The sequence below is a fragment of the Cheilinus undulatus genome, linkage group 24 (genome assembly GCF_018320785.1).
Source record: "Cheilinus undulatus linkage group 24, ASM1832078v1, whole genome shotgun sequence".
Taxonomy (NCBI): Eukaryota; Metazoa; Chordata; class Actinopteri; order Labriformes; family Labridae; genus Cheilinus; species Cheilinus undulatus.
The window spans coordinates 8,480,522-8,507,077 of NC_054888.1; the positions used below are offsets into that span (position 1 = coordinate 8,480,522).

At 39.0% G+C, this 26,556-nt stretch overlaps 1 protein-coding gene across 1 annotated transcript; it reads right to left on the bottom strand.

Moving 5' to 3' along the window:
- Window positions 1-29: 29 nt before the first annotated feature.
- On the bottom strand, window positions 30-7,498 carry mmadhca (metabolism of cobalamin associated Da). Its single transcript, XM_041781752.1, has 8 exons — window positions 7,428-7,498; window positions 6,915-6,958; window positions 4,773-4,914; window positions 4,451-4,668; window positions 4,204-4,309; window positions 3,997-4,115; window positions 3,831-3,917; window positions 30-763 (listed from the first exon to the last, which is right to left on the bottom strand). The coding sequence occupies exons 2-8, from the start codon at window positions 6,924-6,926 to the stop codon at window positions 545-547; spliced, it is 903 nt and encodes a 300-aa protein (XP_041637686.1). The 5' UTR covers window positions 6,927-6,958; window positions 7,428-7,498; the 3' UTR covers window positions 30-544.
- Between the last annotated feature and the right edge of the window lie 19,058 nt (window positions 7,499-26,556).

Here is a 26,556-nt window from a genome sequence, read left to right on the forward strand (position 1 = left end):
ATTCACATCTAAAAGAGATAAAAATGCAGTGTGGAGAAATCACTTTATTTGTTCAGCAGTTCTGAATGTCACAACTGAAAGAGTATCCAGTTTTCTTTAGCGTCTGTGCAACAAAAGAAAAAACAATACTGTGAGTATTTGCATGTGGCCTGATATGATCCAGGTAGGATCATATGCTGGCGATGAGTCCAGGACCTTTTCACAGTAGCTTCCTAGAGCTGCCTGAGGTTTCCATTTCATCCCTAGTGTTCTGAAATATAAAACACATATCCTGTCGTTCTCTCACGATTTTCTATGTCTACTGATTGAGTTCCTCCCTGGATACAGAGCACGACCAGCCTGGTTTGTCATGTGACCTCCTGTCAGTCAGGCACAGAATCGAGGTCTACATTTGTCAAGTCCTTGTTACAGTAAGACAAACGTTGCACAACCTTTCACAGACACAATCATGTAGCAACAACCACATCTCGAGTTCCAAGCATTTTCAAACTATAAATAGAGGCCTTAGGTTTGGATAAGGTTCAGTGGAATATATAAAAATAAACTATTCCTCATCATCTTTGCCATTAGAAAGTCCTTGCAGTCTCGCAATAGCAGCGCTGTGAGTGGGTGCGTTGGTGAAGACGGTCCCCACAAACAAAGGTGTTCCTCTCAGGATGTGGCGGATGACCGTGCAGGAGCCTGACGCTTGGATGTGGAAACCCAAATGTCGCAGCTCCTCTTCTGTTTGCAGCGGGGTTTGAGTTGACGGAGACGCGAAGAACTGTGGGGGGGAAATAAAATCATGGTGAGGGCTTTTATACTGGACTGTCTTTTGTATTTGACATGAAATTATGGTTAATTATCAATTCTGCTCTGGGGAAAATTATTCTTTATGCCTGGAATCACACTACTGAGCTCTTAAAGGGAGGGTAGAATCACCTCTTAATATAACACAAATGTAGGACCATGCACTGTATGACCTAAGACTGTATAATCTGGATCCCTGAAGAAGACAGGCTGTGCACCCACTGCAGCCAACAGGAGGCGGAAACACAACTCCCCCTTCTAACCACCTTTCCTTTGTAGGAGGACGTCAGAGTCAAGTTCTAGCCACTTTTCACCAACAAACAAAAATAACTCAACAGTATAAACAACAAACAGAAGCTTCTAATCTGCTGGGTTAAGAGCAACAGTGTGCAAATGTTGCAGCACATTACATGAGCCAGTGTTTCCCATCAATTACCTCGACCATTGTCTATTTTTTACCGGCATTTACTCCATCAATGTTACATTTTCATTAAGCTAACGTCCTGTCTGCTTGGCAGTGAGCCTGAACGCCCAGGCTATTTAACCAGAGGCCCAAAGGTCCTTTTTTGTGGCCCCCTGAAAGATACTATATGCATAATCTCTGCGCCTAAAAATCTGACCATTTTGAAACACTCACCACACCACACTCCACACCACACTCGCCATTTTTACAGGAAGTTAAGCTCTTGTTTGAAATTGCAGGCTCTGCTCAATAATATCTCCTAAAGGTGTATTTACTAAACAAAAAAATCAATGTTTGGTTTTCACCATGGGCTGCAATGAGAATAGGCAAAGCCTGTGTGAAGTCTGCCGTTTGATTATAAACATAGGGCCAGGTAGGTTTTTTCCTTAATAAATAAAATCATCATTTAGAAACTGCATTTTTTATTTACTTGGGTTGTCTACTGTGATAAATATGCAAAAAAATCTAGAATCAGAAAGGGGCAAATCCTTTTTCAGATGCTTTTTCAGGAAGTAGCCCCAATTCCAAACTAACTGAATAGCCCTGCTGTCTTCACACAGGAAGTCACAGCACTGATATCCCTTTTTGTTTATTTGGGTGTTTGGCTGGACATGTTTGGGTGATGTCCCCAGAGGCTTAACTGTCGACAAACTGAAGCTGATGGGGTTTGAGATGGAACAAACAAACATTAGTTTGGTAGAATGCTGTGGAAAGGGTGAGAGCGGGGGCTGCTGGTGCATCCTTTGGAAAAAACTTCATGGCGGATGAAACGCTCGCCACTAAGTCTGGTTCTAAATGCCTGTTTCAAGGGTTTTACCTCAGCCACTTTATTGTGCTTGCTGATGGTGGATTGTTGCGTCTCTTGAAACGCGAAAGAAAAGACTTTTATAGTCTAGGCTAGAGATGTAACACTTTGAGATATTGAAGGTTCAGTAGTACAGTGGTTCTCAACCTTTTCAGCCCGCAACACCCAAAATAAAGGTGCCAGAGACCAGGGACCCCCGCTGTACCTGAAGGTGGTTGAACACAGCCATGCAAAGTCAAGAATAGTCGTGTGCAGACAAGGCTGCACATAACGGAGGATAAAGAGGGGGGTTTCTGGGACCCAGCCAAACTGGGGGCCCATGGAGGTCAGCAAAATCATGGTTCATTGTGAAGTTAAGCTGGGAAAACCCTATTTTATATTTGACCATTCTAATCAAAGAAACAAATATCTTTATCTATTAATTTGTGTACTAAATAGCATTTTTTAAAAATTACAACTTTTATTTAAAAACATATTTCAAATTGGTTAATAATGGAAAAAATGGTGGAAAAGGTCGTGAAATTGGATTTTTAACAAACATAAATGGGTAAAAATGGCAAAAATGGGCACAAAAAGTGATCAAAGGGAATTAAAAAGCAACCGAAATGGCTTTAAGGAGCAAAAACTTTGTGGAAATTAGGTGGAATGGGATGAAAAATTGATATAAACTGGAAAAAATGGGTTAACTATGGTTTAAATTTGCTAAAAGGGGTGTGAAAAGTGGTTAATAGTGGCAATGATGGGTCAAAAGAGGCACAAATGGGACAAAATGGCAAGAATTGGTTTAGAAGTGTCAGAAAAAGTGGTGGAACGGGTTTAAAATCGAAACAAATGGGTGTTAAGTGGCAACAATGTGCTAAAGTTGCAAAATTCCTATTAAAAAGTGACTGGAATGGTTAACATTTGGTAAAATTGGTGTAAAGTGGCAACAATGTAATTGAAAAACATATATTCCGTTATTCTAAGGCATCTGGTGACCCCCTCTTAGTTACCCGAAGGCTGAGAACCACTGCTATGGTAGACTGAGAAACAATCATGTTATCATGACACTGACGCCTTTGGCTACACCCCTGGTTCATGTAGAACTGAATATAAGGCTGCCTAGGCTGACACGATATTCACTGCCAAGTTAAATCAATGATAAATGTGGTATTTATGGCAAATCCTTCACAATTAAAGTCCCTTGTTGTTTTCCTCGGGGGCTTTTATCTTGAATGTAGTGCATTCAGTAGCAGCTTACTTTTACATGTCATTTTTTTTGTTGAAAATGTCACATTTGTTGCTTCCTGCTGCAATAGTCCCTAGTAGAAAAATTAATCACACATTAGATTCAATTGCAATATGGTTTACAAATCACAGAAGTTGCAATATTTCTCTAACCTGAAATGTGTCTGAATACCAGTGTAATATATTCTTTTACTGCACTAGCAGAGATTTTATGCCCATTATGCAAACATTCAAGTGTCCCCATTGGCTCCACATTTGGTACTATTTCACCTCTTTCTTCAAAACAATGACAAAATTGGAAAAAGGAACCAGCTTTCAATCAAAATCTGGTACCCATTCATCGCTAAAGGAGCTAGCTCACATCAGGACTCCCTTGTATGTCGTCTTACCACTGTCTGCCTTAAAAGTATGCCTATGACTAAAGGAGGGAGAAAAGCCGTTAAAGAGACGCTGCTAGCCTCTTATCTTGCCTCCGTTCATCCCCATCACCAGCAGCTTCACAGCACACAGAATGCAAGGATACCAAGCTAACAGAAATCAACTTACTGCTTCTCCTGTTGTCGGGTCGATGAAGTCCGCCCAGTAACCTGCCGTCCACAGAGCGAAGCACATCTCCTTTGCACCGCTCACAAACTGCAACAAGAAGGAGACGCCGTCAGCAGCTGTTCAAACATCACATCACATCTCCAAGTGTTGAGAGAAGGGAGCTAACTTTGCTTAGCAGCTTTTCTCTGTCCTGCTCCTCCACCTCCTCACACCGACCGCTCCTCTGTGTCACCGTCACGACTGTGATTGAAGTGGTGGGCGCCGAGGGGAAGAGCAGCTCCAGATCTGAAATACACCAGGAGGCGAAAGCTTTCAACAGACGATTCCATGGTATTTCTATTTTTGGTTGAGAGGACAAACAGCTGTCACTTACCTTTCTTTAATAGTTCAGGACAGGAGTTTATGGAGCAGTCTGTGCCCGTCTGATTAAAATACTGCTCCGCTTTATGGACTCTTGTGGATATAGGTCCAAGTTTTCCCTGAAAAAGACAAGACAAACAGTGCTGTTTAGGTTTAAAATGTTAACACAGACATTGCTTTAGTTGGAGAATATCCAGCCAATGAAGTCTCTGAAACCCTCAGACTCCAAAGTTAATAAATGACTAGTAACAAGAACTCACCTGGAACTCATGAACAAACTGGGCGAGTATGAACTGCTGTCTCTCTGCACTGCTTGGAGCCGTGAGTACATCAGGTACCGTCCTGTGGACTGGGGTCTTCTTTTGGTCCGAAACACCGTCCAAGTGGCAGTCAAAGCCGACGTTGCCCGGTAACTGAAAGCGCTGGTCCTGAGGTCCGAATGGTCCCATGCTCTCATCAGGCCATACTGTCCTTGGACCTAGGGAGCATGAAATTTTGAAAACATTGACAAAAGCCACATGCATACTAAAGACTGACATTACATTTACCTTTAATAAATGCAGTATCTACTTATTGACTCACCTGAGTCTGCAGGTGAAACAGCTATGTAAGGCTCATCTGAGCTTGCAGCAGAGAAAGTTCTGGTTCTACCCACACGCAGAGCAGCTAAATGTTGATGTCCAGATGCCTGAGAGAGGACCAACCTGCCCCGACCACACAGCACCTGCATTAAAGAAGGGCAAACATCAACAACAGCAAACAGAAAACAGGAACGGAGTTTACGCCATAGAAACCGATTATTTTTGTCTTAATTAGACCGCTTAAACAATAAACAGGCTAGTTATAAACTGATCAAGACAAGTCTGAAACATCCAGGCTAACACATTTATAAGGATGTAAATACACATAATTTAAAAATCAATACAAAAGCACAAGACATGAAAAAAAACAACACAAAGAGTGTGCTAATATCGCAGGAGACTGACAAATACAACACAAATAGAACAACTGACATGATTAAGCTGGTAAACAATGCTATGTTTAGAAGCTTGAGGCGATAAAGCATATTGACACACACTCTGAAGTTGGCTAAACAAATGCAGGAGCCTCTGGGTTTACTACGTTTTGCACAGGTGAGGATTAGGGCTGGCATGTTAACAGTTGTAATGATACAGCTTTTCAGAAATGTGAATGAAAGCTTTTATTAAGTTGCACCAAGTTGTGAAAATTCTGTCTTTTTTAATAGCTTTCTGCATGTGAAAACAAGAAACTAAGATCATAATAGTTTTGGACTTTATTTTAATCAGCTTTAACTTTTTGTTTTAAATCAAATCAGCCAATTTACTCTCTCCAGAATCAGGCGTACATGTTAGTCAGTTTTGTAAGCAGAGAATCAATTTTACGTTCATTTTTTTGTAAAGCTTAGTTTTATTTAATTTCAGATTACTAACATGATTTTTACATTTTTATGTTGCTAATTTTTTTAAAATTTAAACTAACCATAATATAACTGCATTCACTTAATTCTGGATGGATTTGTTTTGATATCCTTTATTTTAAATAAATACTAATGAAAGTCTTACAGAATGATTTTTTATGGTCATTTTGTCTTAAAGTATACTAACTGCTTTATTATTAACTTTGTAGCATAAAAATATAATAATGAAATAATATATAATACTATATATATATATATATATATATATATATATATATTTGCCTTTACTTGATTTCTCTATTATCTTTTTGAGCATGTATCAGAAAATTAAAAAAAAATATGAGTACTTGTTGTATGTAAATTGAGTGATGGAAAAATGAATAAAAATGTAAATAAAAACAAATTATGCAGCATAAAATTAAAAAGTTTAACTTGAATCTTATAAAGAAAAAAAGGATATTTTGCACTTTCAAGGGTAAAAACTGAAATAATTGAGTCATTTGTTTGTAAATTACTTCAGTCTAGTTTCTATATAAAAACCAGATAATAATAATAAATAACAGTCAAATATCGCGAAAAAAAAACGCACAGTGTACTCTTTGTGATACTTGCTACATCATGAGTTACTAGCTTAAAAATAATAGCTTAAATCTTACAGAAAAAAATATCATCAGTTTCAGAAAATATTAACAAAATTTCAGAAACGTAAACTGACACTAAAAGAAATTGAAAATGAATTTAAGAAACAGCTTGAGAGCACATTATGTTAAGTGCAGTGGGGAAATACCGACCTTCAGAGCTACAAAGCATGGAGCTACTGGCCATAAATTTTTTTCATTATTTTTGAGTCTGAAATAGTCTGTTTCGTCTACTGATATGTTGACGACTGAGTATATTCTTCATAAATGTCGTGCTTTGTTAATTAAATTCGGTACTTTTCTGGTTAGAGCAGACATACAAACAAGACGAAGAGTTAGCTAACTGACGTTACGGTTTATATGGTTACCATGTTAACGAGCGTCTCTAGCTTTACAACGGATGAAGACGGAAAGGTCCCAAAGCATGCCCCTCTTTAAGAACTTTATTAAGAACAAATGTAATGAGTATTGTTGATAGTATTCTAAAAAAGATGTGACCATTCGTTTCGAACACTTTCCATTTCAATATCTGTAAAAAATGTACGCAAGCCAAACACGTATTCAGCTAAGAGTCACCAGTTAACACGGTCACTCTTCCAACCACAACACCTGGCATTAAGCTAACTATTAAACTACTGTTATACTTACACTGCTGGACATTGTGGTTCGTCTCCGTCTTCTACTATCTTATCCTGTTGTTGAATAAAACAATATTTATTAAAACAAAACCGTTATAGAGCAGAAATACCAAGCTGAAGAGGGCTTACATTAAAGTTAGCTAGCTCAGAGTTACCTGACATGATGCAATCGCTACGTGCATTTAATAAACTGCTAAATCAGCACGTTTCAAAGCCACCGCAGATTCAAAAGGTGACTACAGATGACTTGTAGAAGAGTTATATCGTTGTAATCTGTGTAAGGTTAAACGCAAACTAAACAGCTTAGCAACTGCTACAGCTAGCGCTAACCCATAAGGTCAGCTGGTATCTTGTTTGGATACTTTCCCTTTTTAGCCAGTTATGTACACTTCCTGATCAGAAAACACCACAAACTGAGCAGGTGATAACGCGGACAATGAACGCTTTAACACTCTGTATAAGAAAAGGAAAAATATAAATCTGGTAATGAGATGACATTAGGAAAAGTACATGTTGTTCTTACCTGTCAACTTGCACGTCCGCTAGTCTTATCTTCAGCTAAACAACGACGGGAAGTGACGAGGGACATACTACCCATGCGCAGTTGCGTAACAGTTACATCACTGACATATTTATGCATTTTGCCATAATATGAATTAGGAAAATTTCCTTTTCATATCTGTAAACGTGTTACATTATTTTAGCTAATCTGAGAACATAATAATTTCTTTACAGAGTTTATACCAATGCTGCACGTGCTGGCCATTTACATCATGGTCCTTGTGATTACGTTTTCCACCACAAGATGGCAGCAGACTAACAGGTATTTGAACCAAGACCAGAGCTACAACAGCAGGTCTGCAACTGGAAAAAGAGCATACAGTACTGTGCAGAACTCTTAGGCATGTTTGGGCAAAATTTGAGGCTGCAGTCAGGCAGAGATGGTGAGTAAGCTGCCTGAGGTCACTATCAGGCTGGAAGGAGGATTGCCACAACCCAGGTCGTGCTCGGGATTATTTTGCATACTACCAGAGGCATGGGAAAATAATCTAATGAAAAAATAACAGAGGAGACACCTTTAGGGAGGGTCAAAGGTCAGATGTGACAAGTAAGCACAGTCTAGGGTACTGTCCAAGTGGATATTAGGGTAGCCACAAGCCCCTGGTCAGGCTGTGGACGTCCCAAAGGCCTTGCAGTCTCCAAGGGTATTACCAGGGGTAAAAAGGCCTGGCCAAAAGAGATACTGTCAAGCTTGATCTCAGCTGGTGAGCGACACACATGTGCACCCTTGAGTCAGAGTGAGCATTGGTGCAAAATTGAAAGAAAATCTTGAGACATCTTGTCACTTGCAGGGTGTGAACATAAGGCCAACTCTGACCTTCATAATCTAATGATTTCATTCTTTAGTGAGGAAGGACATTTTTGGAAACTTCAAGGACAATTCCTCAGAGTGTTCTTGAGTTGTATTCACAAGTGAGAGATGACATAAGGCTCAAAAACCTCTACATCTGACCTTTAAAAACTAACCAGTTCATGAGTGAATTTTAATGCAAAGTTTGAAGAAAATCCTTCCAAGTGTTCTTGAGATATTACATCACTAGCAACGGATGATCATGAGCTGAAAGTTTTTGCAAAATTTGATGAAAATATGAAACAAAATACTCAAAATATAATATTGACAAGAAAGGTTTGGATTGAGGCCCAATGGCATTGACCTTTCATCTCTGATTCAGAGGGGATATTTCTGAGAAGCTTGAGGAAAATATCACAAAGAATCATAGAGGAAAAACATTCACATGCAAGGAAGAGCATCAGGCCCAATTATCCTGGCTTTTGACCTCCAAAATCAAAGTAATATCTCCTTAAAGCAGGTTGGACGTATGTGTTTAGTTTCTCAGTCAGTTCCTCATAGAGTTCTTGAGATATAGCATTCACAAGCAAGAAAACATGGGGCCTGCAGACCTTCACCTTTGACCTCCTAATCTGTTCATCCTTGAGTGCAAACTTTGAAGAAATTCTTGAACAATTCTTAAGAAGTAGCGTTCACAAGCAATGAACTTGGGCACTAATGGCCATGAATATTTAATTTGGGCCTCCAAATTATAATCAGTACATCCAAAAGTCAGAGTGGACATATGAGCAAAGTTAGAGGACAATTCCTCATAGACTTTTGAGATATCTCATTTAGTAGAAAGGGCTGAACATGACGTGCAATGACCTGATCCACTATCCTTGACTTCCAAAGTGTAACCACTCTAACATCAGGCCCAGTTATCCTGGCCTTTGACAGACAAAATCCAAGCAGTTCCTCCTTGAGTCAGAGTGGACACTGGTACGAAGTTAGAAGACAAATCATCTAAGAGTTTTTGTCATATATTGCTCACAAAAAAAGGATGAACATGAGGCCCAATGATCTAAACCCTCAATCCTTGCCTTCCAAAGTCTAACTAGTCTATTCATGAGTCAGTGTGGATATTTGCGCAAGTTTGCTGTTGATTCCTCAGAGAGTTGTTTAGTTCTAGCATTCAAAAGCAAGGGATGAACATGAGGCCCAATGACCGGACCCTCAGTCCTTGCCTTCCAAAGTCTAACCTGTTCATCTGTGAGTCAGTGGGGATATTTGAGCAATGTCTGAAGTCGATTCCTCAGAGTTGTTAAGTTCTAGCATTCACAAGCAAGGGATGAACATGAGGCCAGCAGACCTTCACCTTTGACCTCCTAATCAGTTCATCCTTGAGTCAGAGTGGACATCCATGCAAAGCTGGAATATATTCGTTTGAAGTATACATTAGACGTGGGGTTCACAGTACTTGCCTGAGCAGACAGATGGATGTACATGTGGGCAGAAGGATGGACAATCTGAAGGCAAGTTGCCTATATCCTTAGTTTTCACTGCCATGGAGGCATAAAAAGATACATTAGTGTTTCCAAGCTTTTAATTTAACTTTAAAACTGTCAATGTAGGCTGTAAACAACAGCTAATTAACACTTGGTTTGGCAGTTCTCTGTTGAATTAATTAGGAGCCTAATTAAAGGCCTGAAATGTTAGATACCAAATCATCTCAATTTCAAGTAAATAAGCAAAAAGGTGACCCTCTGTGTAAATCTGACAGTCAAGGCAAGCAAAATGCACTAATAGCACTTTTACTAAAGTTCCTATAACTCTTAGATTGCATTGAACTTTACCTTGCCCAACCTCGTAATAATATCCAGAATCAAAAGACTTACTGCGTTTGTTCTGAGTATTTCCCAGGTGGGTAACAGTGAAAAAACGCTACACATGCTCAGCGAAATCCCCTGCCTCGATCAATAAAGTTTTAAAAACAGAAAAGAGGAATTGTCCTCAATACAAAAGTGTCATTTGCTCTCAGAAGTCGAGTAGGACAAGGACAGCGTGTAAAGTACAATTTGCTGGCGTAGACACATCTCTTTAGCTGACTTGGACAGGCTGATTGACACTTTCTCTGAGCTGACAGGATATGTAGTGGGAGTTTACCCTGGGACCAGCATGCCTCACTCACTGTGGGCAGCTGCAGCAACGTGATTGTGTGTTGTGTGAGTGTGGTGATGAGGCATGTGGAGCTGCACGGAGCTTTGGCTGTCAGTACATCTCCCACAGGATCATTTGTAACAGCAACACTGCATCCAACCTAGATGGAGCCCCTGCGGGATGTTACACACACAAACATACATGCACTTCTACACAGCGGCATCTGAGAGCAGCCGCTAAATGAGTTCTTCACCTCGGGCTCCCTTCTTAGTGTGGCTGTATTGGGGTAAAAAGCAGAGTATTGGAAAGATGGCAGAATCAAGACAAGTTGACCCCAATGGTAATTCAATACAGTCTATTTTCAGTGAGATATACAGTCAAACTTCAAATATCCAATCCCAGTTTAAGGCCTGGTTCCTTTTACAAGCAGGATATTGTTGTATGTTTTGACAAATATGTATAGGCCTCTATGCATTGAGTGTTGAAAATGATGAATGTTACAACCATTCCAACAAAAAAAAAAAAGAATTATTCATTATTATTCAGCTGGCTTTAGGGATAGAAAACATGAATTATGTTTGAATTATGAAAACAAAGTGTATTCTATTTTTCTAATGTAAATTTTGAACACTAAAGGTTCATATAGATGGGTGTGTACATCAGACGGTTATCAAGCCTTGAAAAATTACCTTATAGCTACCAAACAAAGTTGGCACAATGCAGTCAGACAGTGCTTCTTGATTTTACATGATCTTCCACTGTGTGGCTGCGTTGCTGTTGTTCCTCAACACTTCCACTTTCCAATTATATCACTTACAGTTGACAGTGGAATATCAAGCAGAGGTGAAATTTTATGAACCATCTTATTGCAAAATTGGCATCCATCACAGTACCATGCTTGATGTCACTGAACTCTTCAGAACTACCTGTTTAGTATCACAAATGTTTGCAAATGGAGGCTGCATGGCTAGGTGCTTGATTATCTACAGCTGTGGCAACAGGACTGATTTAAATACCTGAATTCAATAATTAACAGGTAGTCAAATAAGTTTGTCCATATAATGTATATCAATATAACGATTATCTACATTTGCCAAAGCTCATGTTGCTAAAGCTAACTTTGCTTTATTGGTTTACGTACTTATGTTAACTACATAGCTAGCATTTCTAAACCTTAAGTTCATGGCGCTCAAGGATGTCTACACTTACAAAGCTGAGGTTCTAAGACATCTACGTGGCTATGTAGCTATGTTTGCTAAAGCTCACATTGCTAATGCTAACTTAGCTATATTGCCATATGCGCTAATGTTAACTATGTAGCTAACAGCTAAACCTAAAGCTCACAAACCTCAAACAATACCAATATCTATACTTCTGAAGCTATGCTATTGACATAGTTACGTTATCTATGCTGCTCATGCAGCCACCTTAGCATAGCTACATCTGTGAAAGCTCAAGTTGATAAACTTACTTATCAACATTGGCTTACATGCTAACATTTATTACAGAGCTAGCTTAGCTGAGTGGATATTTGAAAAAGTTTTAAGAATATCCTTTAGCATTTACTTAAAATATAGAAATGACAAGAAAGGGATTATCATGAGGCCTTGGATGTTTAACTCTGCCCTCATTAAAAAAGGCTGAACATGATAGACACTTGTCTATAAAACTTTAGTCAGTACGTCCTTGAGTTGGAGTGTATTTTTTTGATATTCCTACATAGCTGCGTTAGCTTCAGCGACATTTGCTAAAGCTCACATTGCTTAAGCTAACTTAGCTACATTGGCTTACATGCTAATGTTAACTACAAAGCTAACAGCAAAATCAAAAGCTCACAAAGCTCAGATATATATATACTTATGACGCTATGTTATCTATGTAGCTACATTATTTATGCTGCTATATAGCCACCTTAGCATAACTACATATGTTAAAGCTCAAGCACACTGACTTATGTGCTAATGTTCACTACCAAGCTAACAGCTAAATATAAAGCTCACAAACCTAACTAAGCCTAACTAAGCTAACTGCTAGCTTGCAAGCCGCCACTGTATAGTTAGCTTATAGAAAGAGATTAAAGAGCATTCTAATCTTAACCAAAATTGGGTATTCACATTTTAAACTGTTAAAGCAACATGCAAATTCACAAAATTAACAAACAAGTATAAAGAAAAAGAAAAAGAAACATCATAAAGATACAAACAAGCATTCTGTGTTACTTTTGTGCATCTCTGGCTGTCGTCAAACCAACATGGACATGATCAGTACAATAACATGAAGTATAAAAAGTTGATTCATTGAGTTGGTTCAACTAACCCCGGCCTTTTGTACAAGGGTTAATTACTTGAAGTTACTTTGATAATGCATTTAACATTCAATTCATGCATGTAGCTCATAGCATAGACTGCATCACCTCACCTAAAACCCCAGAAGAAAAATGAAAAGAAACAAACCATGGGGAGTACCAGTGAGAACCACATATTTACAGACTATCAAGAAGATAATTTATTTGAATTCATGTGGAAAGTTGTCATGTTTTCACCATTTTCACCGTTTATTATGAGACATAACAGGCCCAATGAAACTAGCATATTATCACCTAGTGTAGCAGGGTCAGACATACTTTCATTATTAAATCAGTTCTCCCCCTAGTGCTTGTATAATGGGATCAGGACAGAAGTTCAATTAAATGGCCCAATGGAGCTGTAACTGTAGCTCAACATAGAAGTGCGGGCACACGTACTGAGTGTTACACAGCGGAAAATAATAGGCCAAAAGATGAGGAACAATTGTTTCTGTGGCACAATTTCCTCTGGACAGCAGTGACTGGATTTGTGTCTGGAATTCGTAAGTGCCTTGAGAGTTCAAGACAAAGCCATGAGTCAGACGAGGATTTTTATTGCTGCGCTGTCACAAGATCTTGTCTGGAATCAGCACTTTCCTATCACCAAATCATAACACTGTCAAAAAACACATATCCATGTAACATATTCTGAGCCACCTGGCTGTGTCAGCACATTATTAACAGTGTTCACACCTCGACTAATGATACAGTGAGTGTCATTAGAGTTAGATTTCATATTTTCTCAGCACAGATGACTCGCCTTTTAGAGTTGGGTTATGTTTCCCAACACCAACCCAAACTCACTGTTGTTCTCTGGTGCATGTGTAAGGTATTTTCAGGCTTTTTGTCCAGTCGTTATTTTAACCCTTTTTGTTTGTCTTTGAGAAACTTAAACCTTATCAGACTACATGTCATCAGTTGGCTGGTTAAACTAACACTGCAAAGCAAATGGATTGGCCAGATTCCATGTCTATCATCAGGCAGGTCCATCCTGCAAAGCTTTAACCTGAGACAGTTAGCTTCCAATAGGGGAAAACATGGCAGTAGCTATGGGCGTGGCTTAGTTGTACTGCAAGCATGTAAACAATGGCTGCCCCTCCTCGATCCAGTAATGTTTTTCTCCAATTTCATGGAAGTGTTTAATAAAGACTCCCTGCAGGACCTTTACTGACACAAACTTCAGTAGCATCCTTGATTTATTTGATCTATATAGCCACAATTCCAAAAAAGTTAGGACACTGTGTAAAATGAAATAAAAACAATGCAGTGATCTCATAACCCACATTTTTATTTGGCTAAAGAACACGGAAATCAAATCAGATGTTAACTTTAAGACATTTTCACATTTCATGAAGAAAAATAACTAAAAAACAGTTGGGACAGGGCACCAAAACAGCTGGAGGAGCTTTTTGTAAACAATCTGCAAAATATTTGGTGCACAAAGCCAAACAGTCACTATTAGATAATAGTGATCTTTGGGCCCAAAGGTCGCACAGCATTAAAAATATGCATGATGCTGCTGTACTTTAAATCACTGCCTGGGTTCAAGAACCCTTCCAGAAATCATTGTCCACACAGTTTGCCATGCCATCCACAAATCGAGTGCATAACATTACTTCTGGCAGGCCACGGAGTCAAGCGCCGCCATAAATGAGATCAGCCGATCTCACGCAAGCCTTCATCAGCTGCAGCACCACAGCATGACAACGTGGTCCTGACTGAAATGGAAGTTAAAGCTGTATCATGCAAAGAAGGAGCCATATGGGAACACAATCCTGAAATGTCGCCATCTTCTCTGGGTCATTTAGAATGGGGTGAAGCAAAATGGAAAACTGTTCTGTGGTCAGATGAATCAAAATTTGTTATACTTTTGAGAAACCATGGATGCCATGTCCTGGGGACTAGAGAGGGACCATCAATGGGACAACATTCTTCTCCCAAAACTACAGCAGCTGGTCTCCTCACTTCCCATATGTTTACAGACTGTTATTAAAAAGAGGGGATGCTACACAATGGTAAACATGGCCCTGTCCCTACTAGGTGCCTTTTTTTGTTGCACGCCCGTCGTTTTCTTATGTTTCACATGCTATGACAGAATTGGGAATATTTGCGGCTCCACTTAGTCTATCAGTGTTCTTCCACTGACAGGAAACCACTTTGAGACAAAGTTTGGACAAGTTGTTCTCCACAGACGACTAGAGGCTGTCAGTTCAGAGTATTTCCCACAAGCCGCAGATTTTCACTCAGACTTATTAATGAGGAGAGAGGATGAAAATGTTTGAAAAGTACTAGAACTATGACACAGTCTGGACTTTTTCTTGTACTATCAGAGGAGGCAATTGAGTTGTAATAGAATAGTTGAAACCTTCATGAAGAGTGGGGTCCTTTGGTTCAAAGGAGAAGTTTTAACATTTTAGTGTAGGCTTGCAAATTTAACTGAATGGTCTGACCTGATCATTACTGCGCCCTTTATGTCAAGTACATTCAATCTTCTTAGACTGAATTATTAGCGACAAGGCCAAATCTACAGCTCCCTTTGGATGTGAATATTTGAAATGACAGCAGTTTCACCCTTAAATTGATTTAACAATCCTTTGAGTACAGAACCTAACATTCATTTTCATACCTGTGTCTGCTTCCCTGATTGACCTGACTTCCTAAACACGGCCACGGTGGGCACTGATGCAAAATGCATGAGCAACCCCTCCAAACTTGCATAATTATATGAATAAAGCTCATCCACAGCGCTTCCTCATTAGTGACTGTAAACCTCAGGCTTGCACATGGGATTTAATTGAACAGTTCAGCACTACTGACAACGCTCGGAGCATTTTGGAATGCATTCTGACAAATAAGCACCAGGTGCAGTATATGGAAGATGGTACATTTTATGATAATATCTTTAGAAAGTAGCACACAGGCTCAAGCTGCTGCAGTGAACAACTGTGGAGATTATCGCCGGTTTAATATTCTTCCTCAGAAGCCAGATTAAAAATGGCTGCTAATTAATATGGGGAAAAACATTCCAATAATGATAAAGAGTCTAAAGCTATGCAATTATCTCAAGCTTTAGGGAAAGCAGTGCTTATATTGCATTCAGATGGATTCAGACAGGCTGTAGACAGAAGAAGCTGTAAATGAAGAAGTCAGCAGAACAAATTAGAAAGACAAAAACTGAGTTCTTGAAAAGTACTAAATAATATATAGCTTGTCAAATACATTTTTATGTGTAGCAATATCATGGCTTTCTCCCTGCAAACTTGACCATAGTCATTCACATAAGATCCAATATAATAAGATAACTTATGCCCATGTTCCCACTGATTTTGTTGTGTATATAGCAGGTGCTACAACATATATTCTTATCTTTGTACGTGTAAAAATGGAGCAACATGGCTGCACATATCTTTAAGACAGTCTGGCTGAAGAACATCTCTGACGACCCCTCTTGCAGATGCCATCTACGTTGGAACAGAAGTGCCGCGACAATGGAATTTACAGTGTTAGATTTTTTTTTTTTTAATTCAGCTTTACATTGCAAACATTACAGTCCAATCAACATTTCATAAATAAAACAGAGAAAATAATTAGCTAGAGTAGCTATGTTAGCTTGAGCTAAAGCTACCCTTGCTACAATAGCTACATAATTAATAATACAACACATGTCAATGTAGCTAAGTTAGCTTTAGCAATTTTAGCTAAAGCTAACATAGCTACACATGGATAAGGTAACTAAGGTAGCTTGCCCTCCATAAGCCAACGGAGCTACATAATCTAGGTCTGCTGTTCTGAATGTTTTTATGTAGGGGAAGCTTTTTCGTGTAAGCAGACTGTTTACTGGCAGACTACCCCAAATGACTGGGCAGACTTAAATTCAGGCTAGTAATGTAGCATTTTGCTACCAAACTTTTGCAGACACAACGTCTGACATTTTCATTCCTGAGATTACCACATTGCAAACAGACTGATAAACATTTTTTAAATAAAACAGAGGAAGGGATAATCTAGCCCAGTTATGGTAGCTTGAGCTAATGCTAACAAAGGTATGCTAGCTACATAAATAATAATATAATACATGCTAATGTAGCGAAGTCGTTACATCATAGATAAGGTAGCTATGTAGATTATGTAACTGCTTTGTGAACTTAGCTTTAGCTTTGTCATCTATATTGCTTAAACAGCTAATGGGCTACATAATCTAGGTCATGAAATAACCACATTGCGAATATTACATAAAAAGCAAAATTTAATAAATAAAACAATAAAAAAATCAGAGCTCTAATGCAGGATTGAATTATGTAGCAACTTATTTTAGAACAAACATTGGCTCTTTTTAGCTTCATTAACTTTAGCTAACAAAGTTATGGTAGCTGTGTAATAAACGCTACTACATAAGCCAGTGTTGCTAAGTTATCTTTAGCATTGTGAGCTTTAGCAAACATAGCTAAAGCTAACATAGATAAGGTAACTACTAAACTAACAAAGCTTTATGTTGGTTTAGCTTCAGCTCTGTTAGCTTTGTCAGCCATGTTATCTACATAATTTATGCAGCTAATGGAGCCAATAACATTGGCTTTAGCAAATGTAGCATAAGCTAACATGGCTAACAATTAACATCATTTACTTGAGCTAAGTCAGCTATGTACCTACATTACCTGTGCAGCTTACGTAGCTGCCATAGCTTTGTCAGCTTTAGCCTTAGCAATGTTAGCTTTAACAAACATTGTATATAGCTACATTAGCTATGTTAACAACAAAGCTGTGTTGCTACATAGATACATTAGCTATGTAGCAACACAGCTTTGTTGCTAACATAGCAACATTAGCTTTGGCAACCATAGCATAAGCATGCATTGCTAACACTAGATATCTACACATTTGTTTAGCTTTAGCTACATCAGGTACAGATCTATGTCACCTGTGCAGCTTATGTTGCTAATGAAGCTTTGCTAGCTTTAGCCTTTAGCTTTGTTAGAGTGTTTTCATGGAGAACAAGCTTTAAATTGTATTACAAGTACTGCAATTAGGTTGTGCAGGTCAGGTTTTTGAATTCCCCAGAAATACATTAAAGCATGTTATTGCGAGGTATAAATAGGGTCTTAGACCTCTGGGGGAAAGTGGTCTACCAACAGACTGATCAGCAAACAGAGCAGTATTTTTATCCCTGGATAATGACCCAAAATTCCTCTAAAAACAAGGCTTCTAATGGCCTCCACTACAGAACAACACATCTGCTTATATATTGTTAGTTTGTGTCAACTTTTAACTCCTAAACACGCCACAGAGTAGATAATTTCTGTAGAAAATGTAGTAGAAAGGCTGTTTTTGTAGTCTACTTAGACTCACTTCATCTGAGTCCTACTCAATGGCAGTAGGTACAAGCATTTTAGGAACTTTTAGGCCTTGAGCCACTTTAATTCGGACACTTAATAAGCCCTGCTTCTTGGATAGTTTCCTCATTAGCTCCATTTAGCCCGTCACACCACTCTGCTCTCCAGGAACTTCCACTGACTTTCTTTACACCTAACTTTGCTCACTCTAAATCAGGAAGTTTCAGGAATAACAGAGTACTACCAGATAGGTGCTTGCACCTGATGCTCATTTGTCAAGGTCTGCTCCAAAACGCTGTGAGCGATGTCAGTGCTCCTGAACTGAGCAATTAGGTCTTTTCCCAGTTGTGCGCCTGGGGTGCTGCAGCCGCTAATGAGATAGCAGTGGGTGTGTGTGTCTTCTGTTACATTGGGCGCATAAAATTATACATATGCATAGAGGGCCTAGAGGTCTGGCTGCACCTCTAGCACCACTTGACTGGCGACTAGTTGGGCAGATTTGAGTGTGCTGCTAAATCTTCACATCCCTGAAAACCCTTGTTAATATTTGCTCAGTTTTATTTTCCTCACTAGTGCTAACATCCCACCTGAAACAGCTCCTTTATGCCTAAAAGGGTTCATTATCATTCAAGTAGTAATTATAGGGTAGATAATCACTACACTTTGCATACCAAACCACTCAAGCATGTGGCAACCTGATCATTTACACCGTTTTACATATCTTTACATGCCATGCATGCCTACAGAGTCAAAGATAGGTAGAGTGTGATAATACCATCCTGATTTCAGTGGTAGGTTTCTGAAAAGATGGAAGTAACAGCTATAAATAGAGATATGATTGGACGTCTATTTCGGACCACACTGGGAAGAGAGTTTTTTAAAAAAGGTGCATGTTATCTCTTTCCTTGTTGAACTGGATTTCCTTCAGGATCCTTTTAAACCTTTTAAGGTAACACTTTATTTCAGTGGGCCCTTATTACCAAGTCATTTTATAGTAATAGGTGGTAATCTCTCAGAATAAGGTGGTAATAACCTTGTGATAAGTTGGCATTTTACCAAGTAACTCAGAAATACGGTGATATTAAGGAAGTATTGTCCTAGTAATAATGTATTAATTATCAAGTAGTTCCTAATAATATTGCAGCAGTTCTCTGGTAATTAGGTGGCCCTCTAATCCTAACCCTGAAAATTACTTGAAAATTATTCAGAAAGGACTCACTCTAATTTAGTGGGCCAGCTAAAGAAATTACCTGGGAATCATCAAGCAACTTATGTAGAAAATTGTCACCTTATTTCAAATGAATAACTTGGTAAAATACTACGTAATTAGTGGAGCATTACCATGATATTATATGAGTTAGGGTAGGGGTTAAGTTGGGGGGGGGGGGGGGGGGGGTGGTTTGGGGAAGGATAAGAGGGTTAGGTTTAGGGTAAAATATCACATAATTATCAGAGGAGTGCATAAATATTACAAGGGTTAAGGTATTATGGTCAGGATTAAAGGGTTATCTTTTAGGGTTAATATCTTCTAATTACCAGAGAATTGCTACATTATCACAAGGGTTTGAATCGCTGTTAGAGCTGAAAAACCACCTAATAATCATAGATTGACACAATATTACATGGGTTCCAGTTAGGTTAGGGTAAGGGTTTGAGAGTCAGGGTTAAGCATCATCTAATGCTTTTGCAACATTATGAGTGTTGTGGTTATGGGTCGAGGGTTAGGGTTAGGGTGAAATACCACCAAGTTACCTGCTGCCACAATATTATCATGGTCAGTGTAAAGTGATAGAGCTAGGGTTAGATGAGCAAAGGTCATGGGTAGTTAGTATGACTTTCCTGCATGACCCTCATTTGCAGAGACGTCTTCAAATTCTCTGAATCTCTTGGTGATTTTATGGACGGCAGATAGAAGATTTACCCTAAACCTAACCCTCTAAATGCACGTTGAGGAATGCTGTGAATTGACTATGGGACTATGTCCCCTTGCTGTCTTATAAGATTGCTCTTTTCATAACCAGTCATGGTACTATCACCTGCTAACATTTAACCCTCTCATCTGTGGAATGTTCAATAGGTAAAAGGTGTCTTTTCTCACCGCTGTCCCAACTTTTTTGGAACGCGATGCAAAAAGCGCCAAATTCAGAATGTGTGTATATAATTTTAAAAAATTAATTTCACATTTTTTATAACATTAGAAATCTTGTCTTTGGCTGAATTCCGTTGAATATAAGTTGAAAATGTCTTGCAAATCAGTTTTTGGTCACTTTTTACACAGTGTCACAACTTTTTTGGAATTGGAGCTTGTGCAAAAGCTTGGCTCAGAGTGCAGTTTGCTAAAGCAATGCAATTGGCTCCACTGGTAGCCTTGGATAGTGAATAACGACAAGAGAAGCCTGAGCTGCAGACAAAACCGTGAACTGGCTTTCTTCATTAAGAGCTGTAAACTTTGGATCACATTCTTGACTGAAATAGAATTACTCACAGGACGTGTGAGTTATTCAGCCAGCTCTCTAAAGTACCGGAAGCTGTACACTCACACTAGTTGGTTATCATGTGAGAGCAGCTTTGGATCTTTCTGTACAATTAGACTATTGATGGGTCAGTATTAGTAGATTGTTGCACCGCTAGTATCATTTTTCAGACTTTCTTTCCCTTTATTTCATTGAATGGACTTGATCTTGTATAGTGTTGTTCTAATCATCTGACTACAGGTCACACTAACCCATTCATGCCACATTCACACACTGATGGCAAACATTGCTATGTAGATAGCCTGTCTCTATCAGTTAACCCCATTCATACACAATCGCAAGCCTCTGATGAAGCAGTGGGAGCAAACTGGGTTTTAGTGTCTGGCCCAAGGACACATCAGCAAGTGACCGTAGGAGATGGGGATTGAACCCACCGTCACGAGATGACTCACTTCATTGCTGGTGGTTCACAAGATTCATTTTTCAAATAACTGTTAGTGTTAAAAAAGTCAATAATTGGTGATTAACAGTTAAAAAAATACCATAAGATACAGTAAGATACCATGTGAAACCATGCAATACAATACAAGGCGATAGGATATGATTCAGTATCATACAATATGATATAGCAGCATAGCAGCCAATGACACAGAGGTATTCTTTGCAGCATGAGATGGTGCATTGTCATACATGAGGATAATTTTGCTACAGAAGGCATGGTTCTTCTTTTTGTACCATGGAAGAAAGTGGTCAGTCAGAAACTATATATACTTTGCCGAGGTCATTTTCACACCTTCAGGGACCCTAAAGGGGCCTACCAGCACTTTCCCCAAGATTCCGTCCCAAACATGACTCCGCCCCCTCCTTGCTGACGTCCCAGCCTTGATGGGACATGGTGGCCATCCACCAAGCATCCACTACTCCATCCATCTGGACCATCCAGGGTTGCACGGCACTCATCAGTAAACAAGACTGTTTGAAAATGAGTCTTGATGTATTTCTGGGCCCACTGCAACCGTTTTTGCTTGTGAGCCTTGGTTAGGGGTGGCTGAACAGTAAGTTTATACACGACCATGAGCCTCTGGAGGATCCTACACCTTGAGGTTCATGGGACAGAAACCTTCCTCATTATGCCTTTATCTGCACGAACCCATCTGTGCTCTGAATCAGCCACAAATTTCTTCACAGTACAATGATTATGCTTAAGTTTTTGGGAAATATCTAATGTTTCATTCCTTGAGAGAGATCCTTTTTCTTTCCCATATTGCTTGAAACCTGTGGCCTGCTTAATAATGTGGAACATCCTTCTTAAATAGTTTTCATTTAATTGGGCTCACCTGGCAAACTAATTATCACAGGTGTCTGAGATTGATTCCAGTGGTACAAAAAGCCCTGAGACACAATAACATCCATGAGTTTAATTAAAAAGCAAAAAACTGAATGTTTATGACACTTGCATAATAATTTGGACCGGGGTGTAAAGCACATTTCTGTAATAAATGGTGTAACTTATCGGGTTATTCAACAATCAAATATTACAGACAGACTTTGTTCTGGGTGCACAATATAAAAGCTTTGCAACTGGAGGCCATGGATGGTGCAGAGCTGACTTTAATAGAAATATAAATTGAAAAAACTTGATTTTCATTCAGTAGGAGCAGAGTATTCATGGTTTATAAGGTCAGCTCAAGCCTTTGGTCAGATGAGTTACAACAGCACGATGAAACTTTGAAGGTCAGTCAGGAAAGAAGGAAGATAATTTAAAACAGACAGTATATTTCCACTTTGACGCAGCAGAGCTGGAATTCATATTTCCTCCTTTCTTATCTCTTGCCTTTTAACCGGGTCTTGATTGAACATTTTTTGCTGGGGAAAAATGTAGTTAAATCCCACCCACTGACATTAAACTCTGCCAGTGAGACAAACTCTGCCTCTTGAGCCTCTAAGCCTGGAAGAAATGTTTGTATAACTTAAACTCTGATTCTCATGTACATCTGTGGTGTGGGTGTCACAGCTCATCATATTTCAGGGACCAGAGGTTGGGTGACATTTCTGAAGGCACGTAAAACCTTGCCACTGTCTCCCAGCTCTGTCTGTTCAGATTACAGCGGCTGTGTGCGTGGTGCCGACAGGGAAAGCTGTCTCAGTGTGAGTAAAAATAACCAACTTCTATCATGTCTGCTGCACAGAAAATGGAAAAAGACAACATGACTTCAGTGAGCATTAACAGAGGCTGGTAAGTACCAGCTTGTGTTAAATTGAGTGTGTATTATGATCTCAAAATGCAGCAAACAGCTTGAGTACTAGTGAAGAGATTATCTACAGTTTGACAGTGATGGCACATTTTTCAGCTTCTGAAGCACTCTTAGAGGAGAACTGCATTAAACATGTTTCATAACATTCCCTGTGTGCTGAAATATAATTTCAAAATGTGCTTGTATGCTGTAAATCAAAGACTTTTCTCTCATTTTATCAGTATTCATGGCTACCATTACACCATGAAGACAAAAGAACACTACAAGCAATTCAGAAAAAAGGTTTTTGTAAGGAATAACTCCAAGGATGGATGCATATCACCATAATCAGACCATCCCCACTGTGAAGCATGGTGATGGCAGCATCATGCTGTGGGGATGCGTCTCAGCTACCCGATACTTGTATAGATGACTGTTCATTTTGATTTTCTGAATGTCCTCTGATAAGCTATTCCTTTTAGTTGTTTCAACAGTATCTTAGTTTATCAGTATCCATGGCTACCATTACACCATGAAGACAAAAGAACACCCCAGGCAACCCAGAGAAAAGGTTATTGAAAAGTATAAGTCAGGGGATGGATACAAACAGATATTCCAAGGCACTGAACATCCCTGGAGTTCAGGTAAATCCATCATCAAGAAATGGAAGGACTATGGCACATGTTTAAATCTGCCTGGATCAGGACGTCCTCACAAACTGAGTGAGCATGCAAGAAAGAGACTGGTGAGAGAGGCCACCAAGACACCTATGGCGACTCTGAAGGAGTATCAAAATGGGCTCTTTGGCCATCAGACAAGACGCTATGTTTCAAACACACCAACCCCACTGTGAAGCATGGTGATGGCAGCATCATCCTGTGGGGACGCTTCTTGGCAGCTGGCCCTGGAAGGCTTGTAAAGGTAGACTGTAGTGTGAATCTCAACACAGGGTCAACACAGCACCAACTACCAGAGTCTCGGCCTGGTCTGGACTCCCCAAATGACAAATCTCAAGCATTCAAATGTGGTTTTAGAGAGGACAAGTTAATGTGGCTAGCTCTTAGCTAACCACTAGGTGCTTTTTGGTTGCAGTTATGGTCCAGCCAGGTATTTTTTTTTACAGTGCACATTGTTAAACGCTTGCTTTGTTGCAACAAAATCAACAAGTGGCTCCTTAATTTCTGACGTCCATCTAACTTTATGCTTCCTGTTTACTATTGTTGCCATGGCTAGGTTGTCATTTTGTGTCCTTTTATGGCTAGCTTGTTTCCTGATTCCATCCCACGTAACAATTCTGCTCATGCCTGTTTAAACATGTTTAATATATATGATCTCAAGTCGAGGCCCCTCCAATCAGATCAGAGAGAGAAAAATTCACCCTAAACTCAACACAGGATAATCTGGCAAAATAATCTTGAGGACCATCCAATAATCAGGCCTTTGCTGACCTTGGTTGGAATGGGGGAACTCAGGCTGACAATTTGCATGAATTCATTTCCATCCAGCAGAATTTGCCTCATAAGCTCTGCTAGCTAAGTTTGCTAATATTAAAAGTCAAAGAACAAATAACGTGTTGTAATGGTAATGGATCTTATGATATCAAGTTTTCTCTTGATTTCTCTCCTAGATCGATAATTCCTCTTAAATTTCCCTTTGTTATGTTCACTGAAAAGTGTTTGTTTTCAAAACAACAATGCATGTAAAGCTTAACAATGCAACAAAAGTCAGTGGTGTCAGATGGGGCCCCCTTTAGGGGGGTTCCCACTGTCATTGCAAATTTTGCACATTATAAGCTACTGCTGTGGTTTGAAGTTTGGGCCTGGGACCTTATGCAGTTGCCTGCCTTGTCTGTTGACTAGCATTGAACTTTTTAAATATCATGACAGCCTTGTGTCTGCTGCCAAAATGTTTAATTTGATTACTCCTCTTGCATACGCTGCACATCAAATCTATCGATGTGGACTCTTTTAACTTTCATATATGTTCCTTTTTTAAAAGCTTTTGAAAACTTTGGATGCCATCCAGAAACATTAACCCTAAAGAGTTCGTTTAAAATCCTAACACGTTTGTCCTTAAGGGCAAAAAATGTCCACTTCCCCAAAACTGCTGTAAAAATATTATACATGAATATTTCTTCCACTTTGAATGAGTCAGTCATTTAGGACTGCTTCAGCCTGAAATAAACATTTCAAATATTTATTATATTTGAGGTATTTTAACCCTTTAATTCCAGTATGTTTAAACAACTACACTGTTTTTAACAGAAAAAAATCCATAAAATACTTATCAAGAGATTTTTGATTATTATTGTTATTATAAGGCCCTAAAATTGGCAGCAACTTTGATGCATTGTTATTTTTTTTTTACACTTAGTGTCAAAATGACAAATAATGCCAGCTTCCTAAAATATATATATATATATATATATATATATATATATTCCATTTTAAACGAGGCAATCTTTTAAAGCTACTTCAGCCAGAAATATACATATTAAATATTTATTATATTTTGGGGATTTTAACCCTTTAAAAGCCAGTATGCTTACACAACTCATCTGTTTTTAATAGAACAAAACAAAATATAAAAATTCACACACAATTTTTATTTACACACACACCATTATCCTACATCAAAAGTAACACACACTTATCATTTCGGCACCCTTGCAGAAAAAGTGTGAAATTTTGCATCATGCTTTGAAAACGAAAAACTGGCGCCATCTGGTGGACAAATATAAAATTTAAAATTGAAAACCAGGAGTCCAACATGAAATCTTAATATAAATGAATGCATTAAATAAATGTTGAATCAAAAATGGCATTTTCAATACTTTTCAATGGGACATTTTATGTCCTTAGGAACAAATGTGTCGTTTTTGTGTAGCTTAGCCATTTTAGGCTAGTTTAAGGAACTGAGACGACAATTCTGAAAGAAATTAAAAAGATGAATATCCTCTGGCAAATTTGAGCTGTATTCATTCAACACAGCCAAAATGGCTTGGAAAAAAACCCCTGATGCATATACAGTATGTATATGTTGGCTGATGCAGGCAATGGTGTCTGCTTCTATTTTGTCCATCCAGGCCCTATGAGAAAAATCTCTCACACCTCAGGCTGAATGACCCATAACGGTACTGTGATAACTCTATGGCGGACAGAGGGTGTGGACGGGGCCGCGGTCAATAATGCCCTTATGTCCTGTTCTTTCAGTTTCCATCCAAAGCAACAGAGGATCATGGGCCTTGTCACATCTGGGAGGGTGGCATGTTGGTGTGAAAGGAGGTGGTGCTGTGAACCTGATACAGTTTGATATGGGAGATGAGTTTTCACACTTAATGCCCGATGGAAATATGAAAGCCAATCCCAGTGAACTGGAAAAAGAAAACAATTCCTATAAAGAACAGATCCCCCAAGACAATGATATCACGTAAGATGTTATGAAAGATTCAGTCAGTGCGTACACATCTGAGTCAAACAAGCTAACAGTGTGGACCTTAACGTGTATTGATGTGCTCATGTCAGCTGTCTCTTTGGCTTTGAGATACGCTACGTTGATTGCCATCCAGCCCAAGCCACCTACAGAAACCACATGGGGCTTTGAGACAATAGAAAATGTATATTAAGTTCATCACTATAAAGTCTCTACAAACTGTAATATCTCAGTGACACACATCAACAGTTACACCGAGCAGGCCTCAGCACAAAAACAATTAAATGTGTGAATTAGCCGGAAGACAACTGCCTGACATTGTTAAACAGGAAGACAGATAATGTTAGC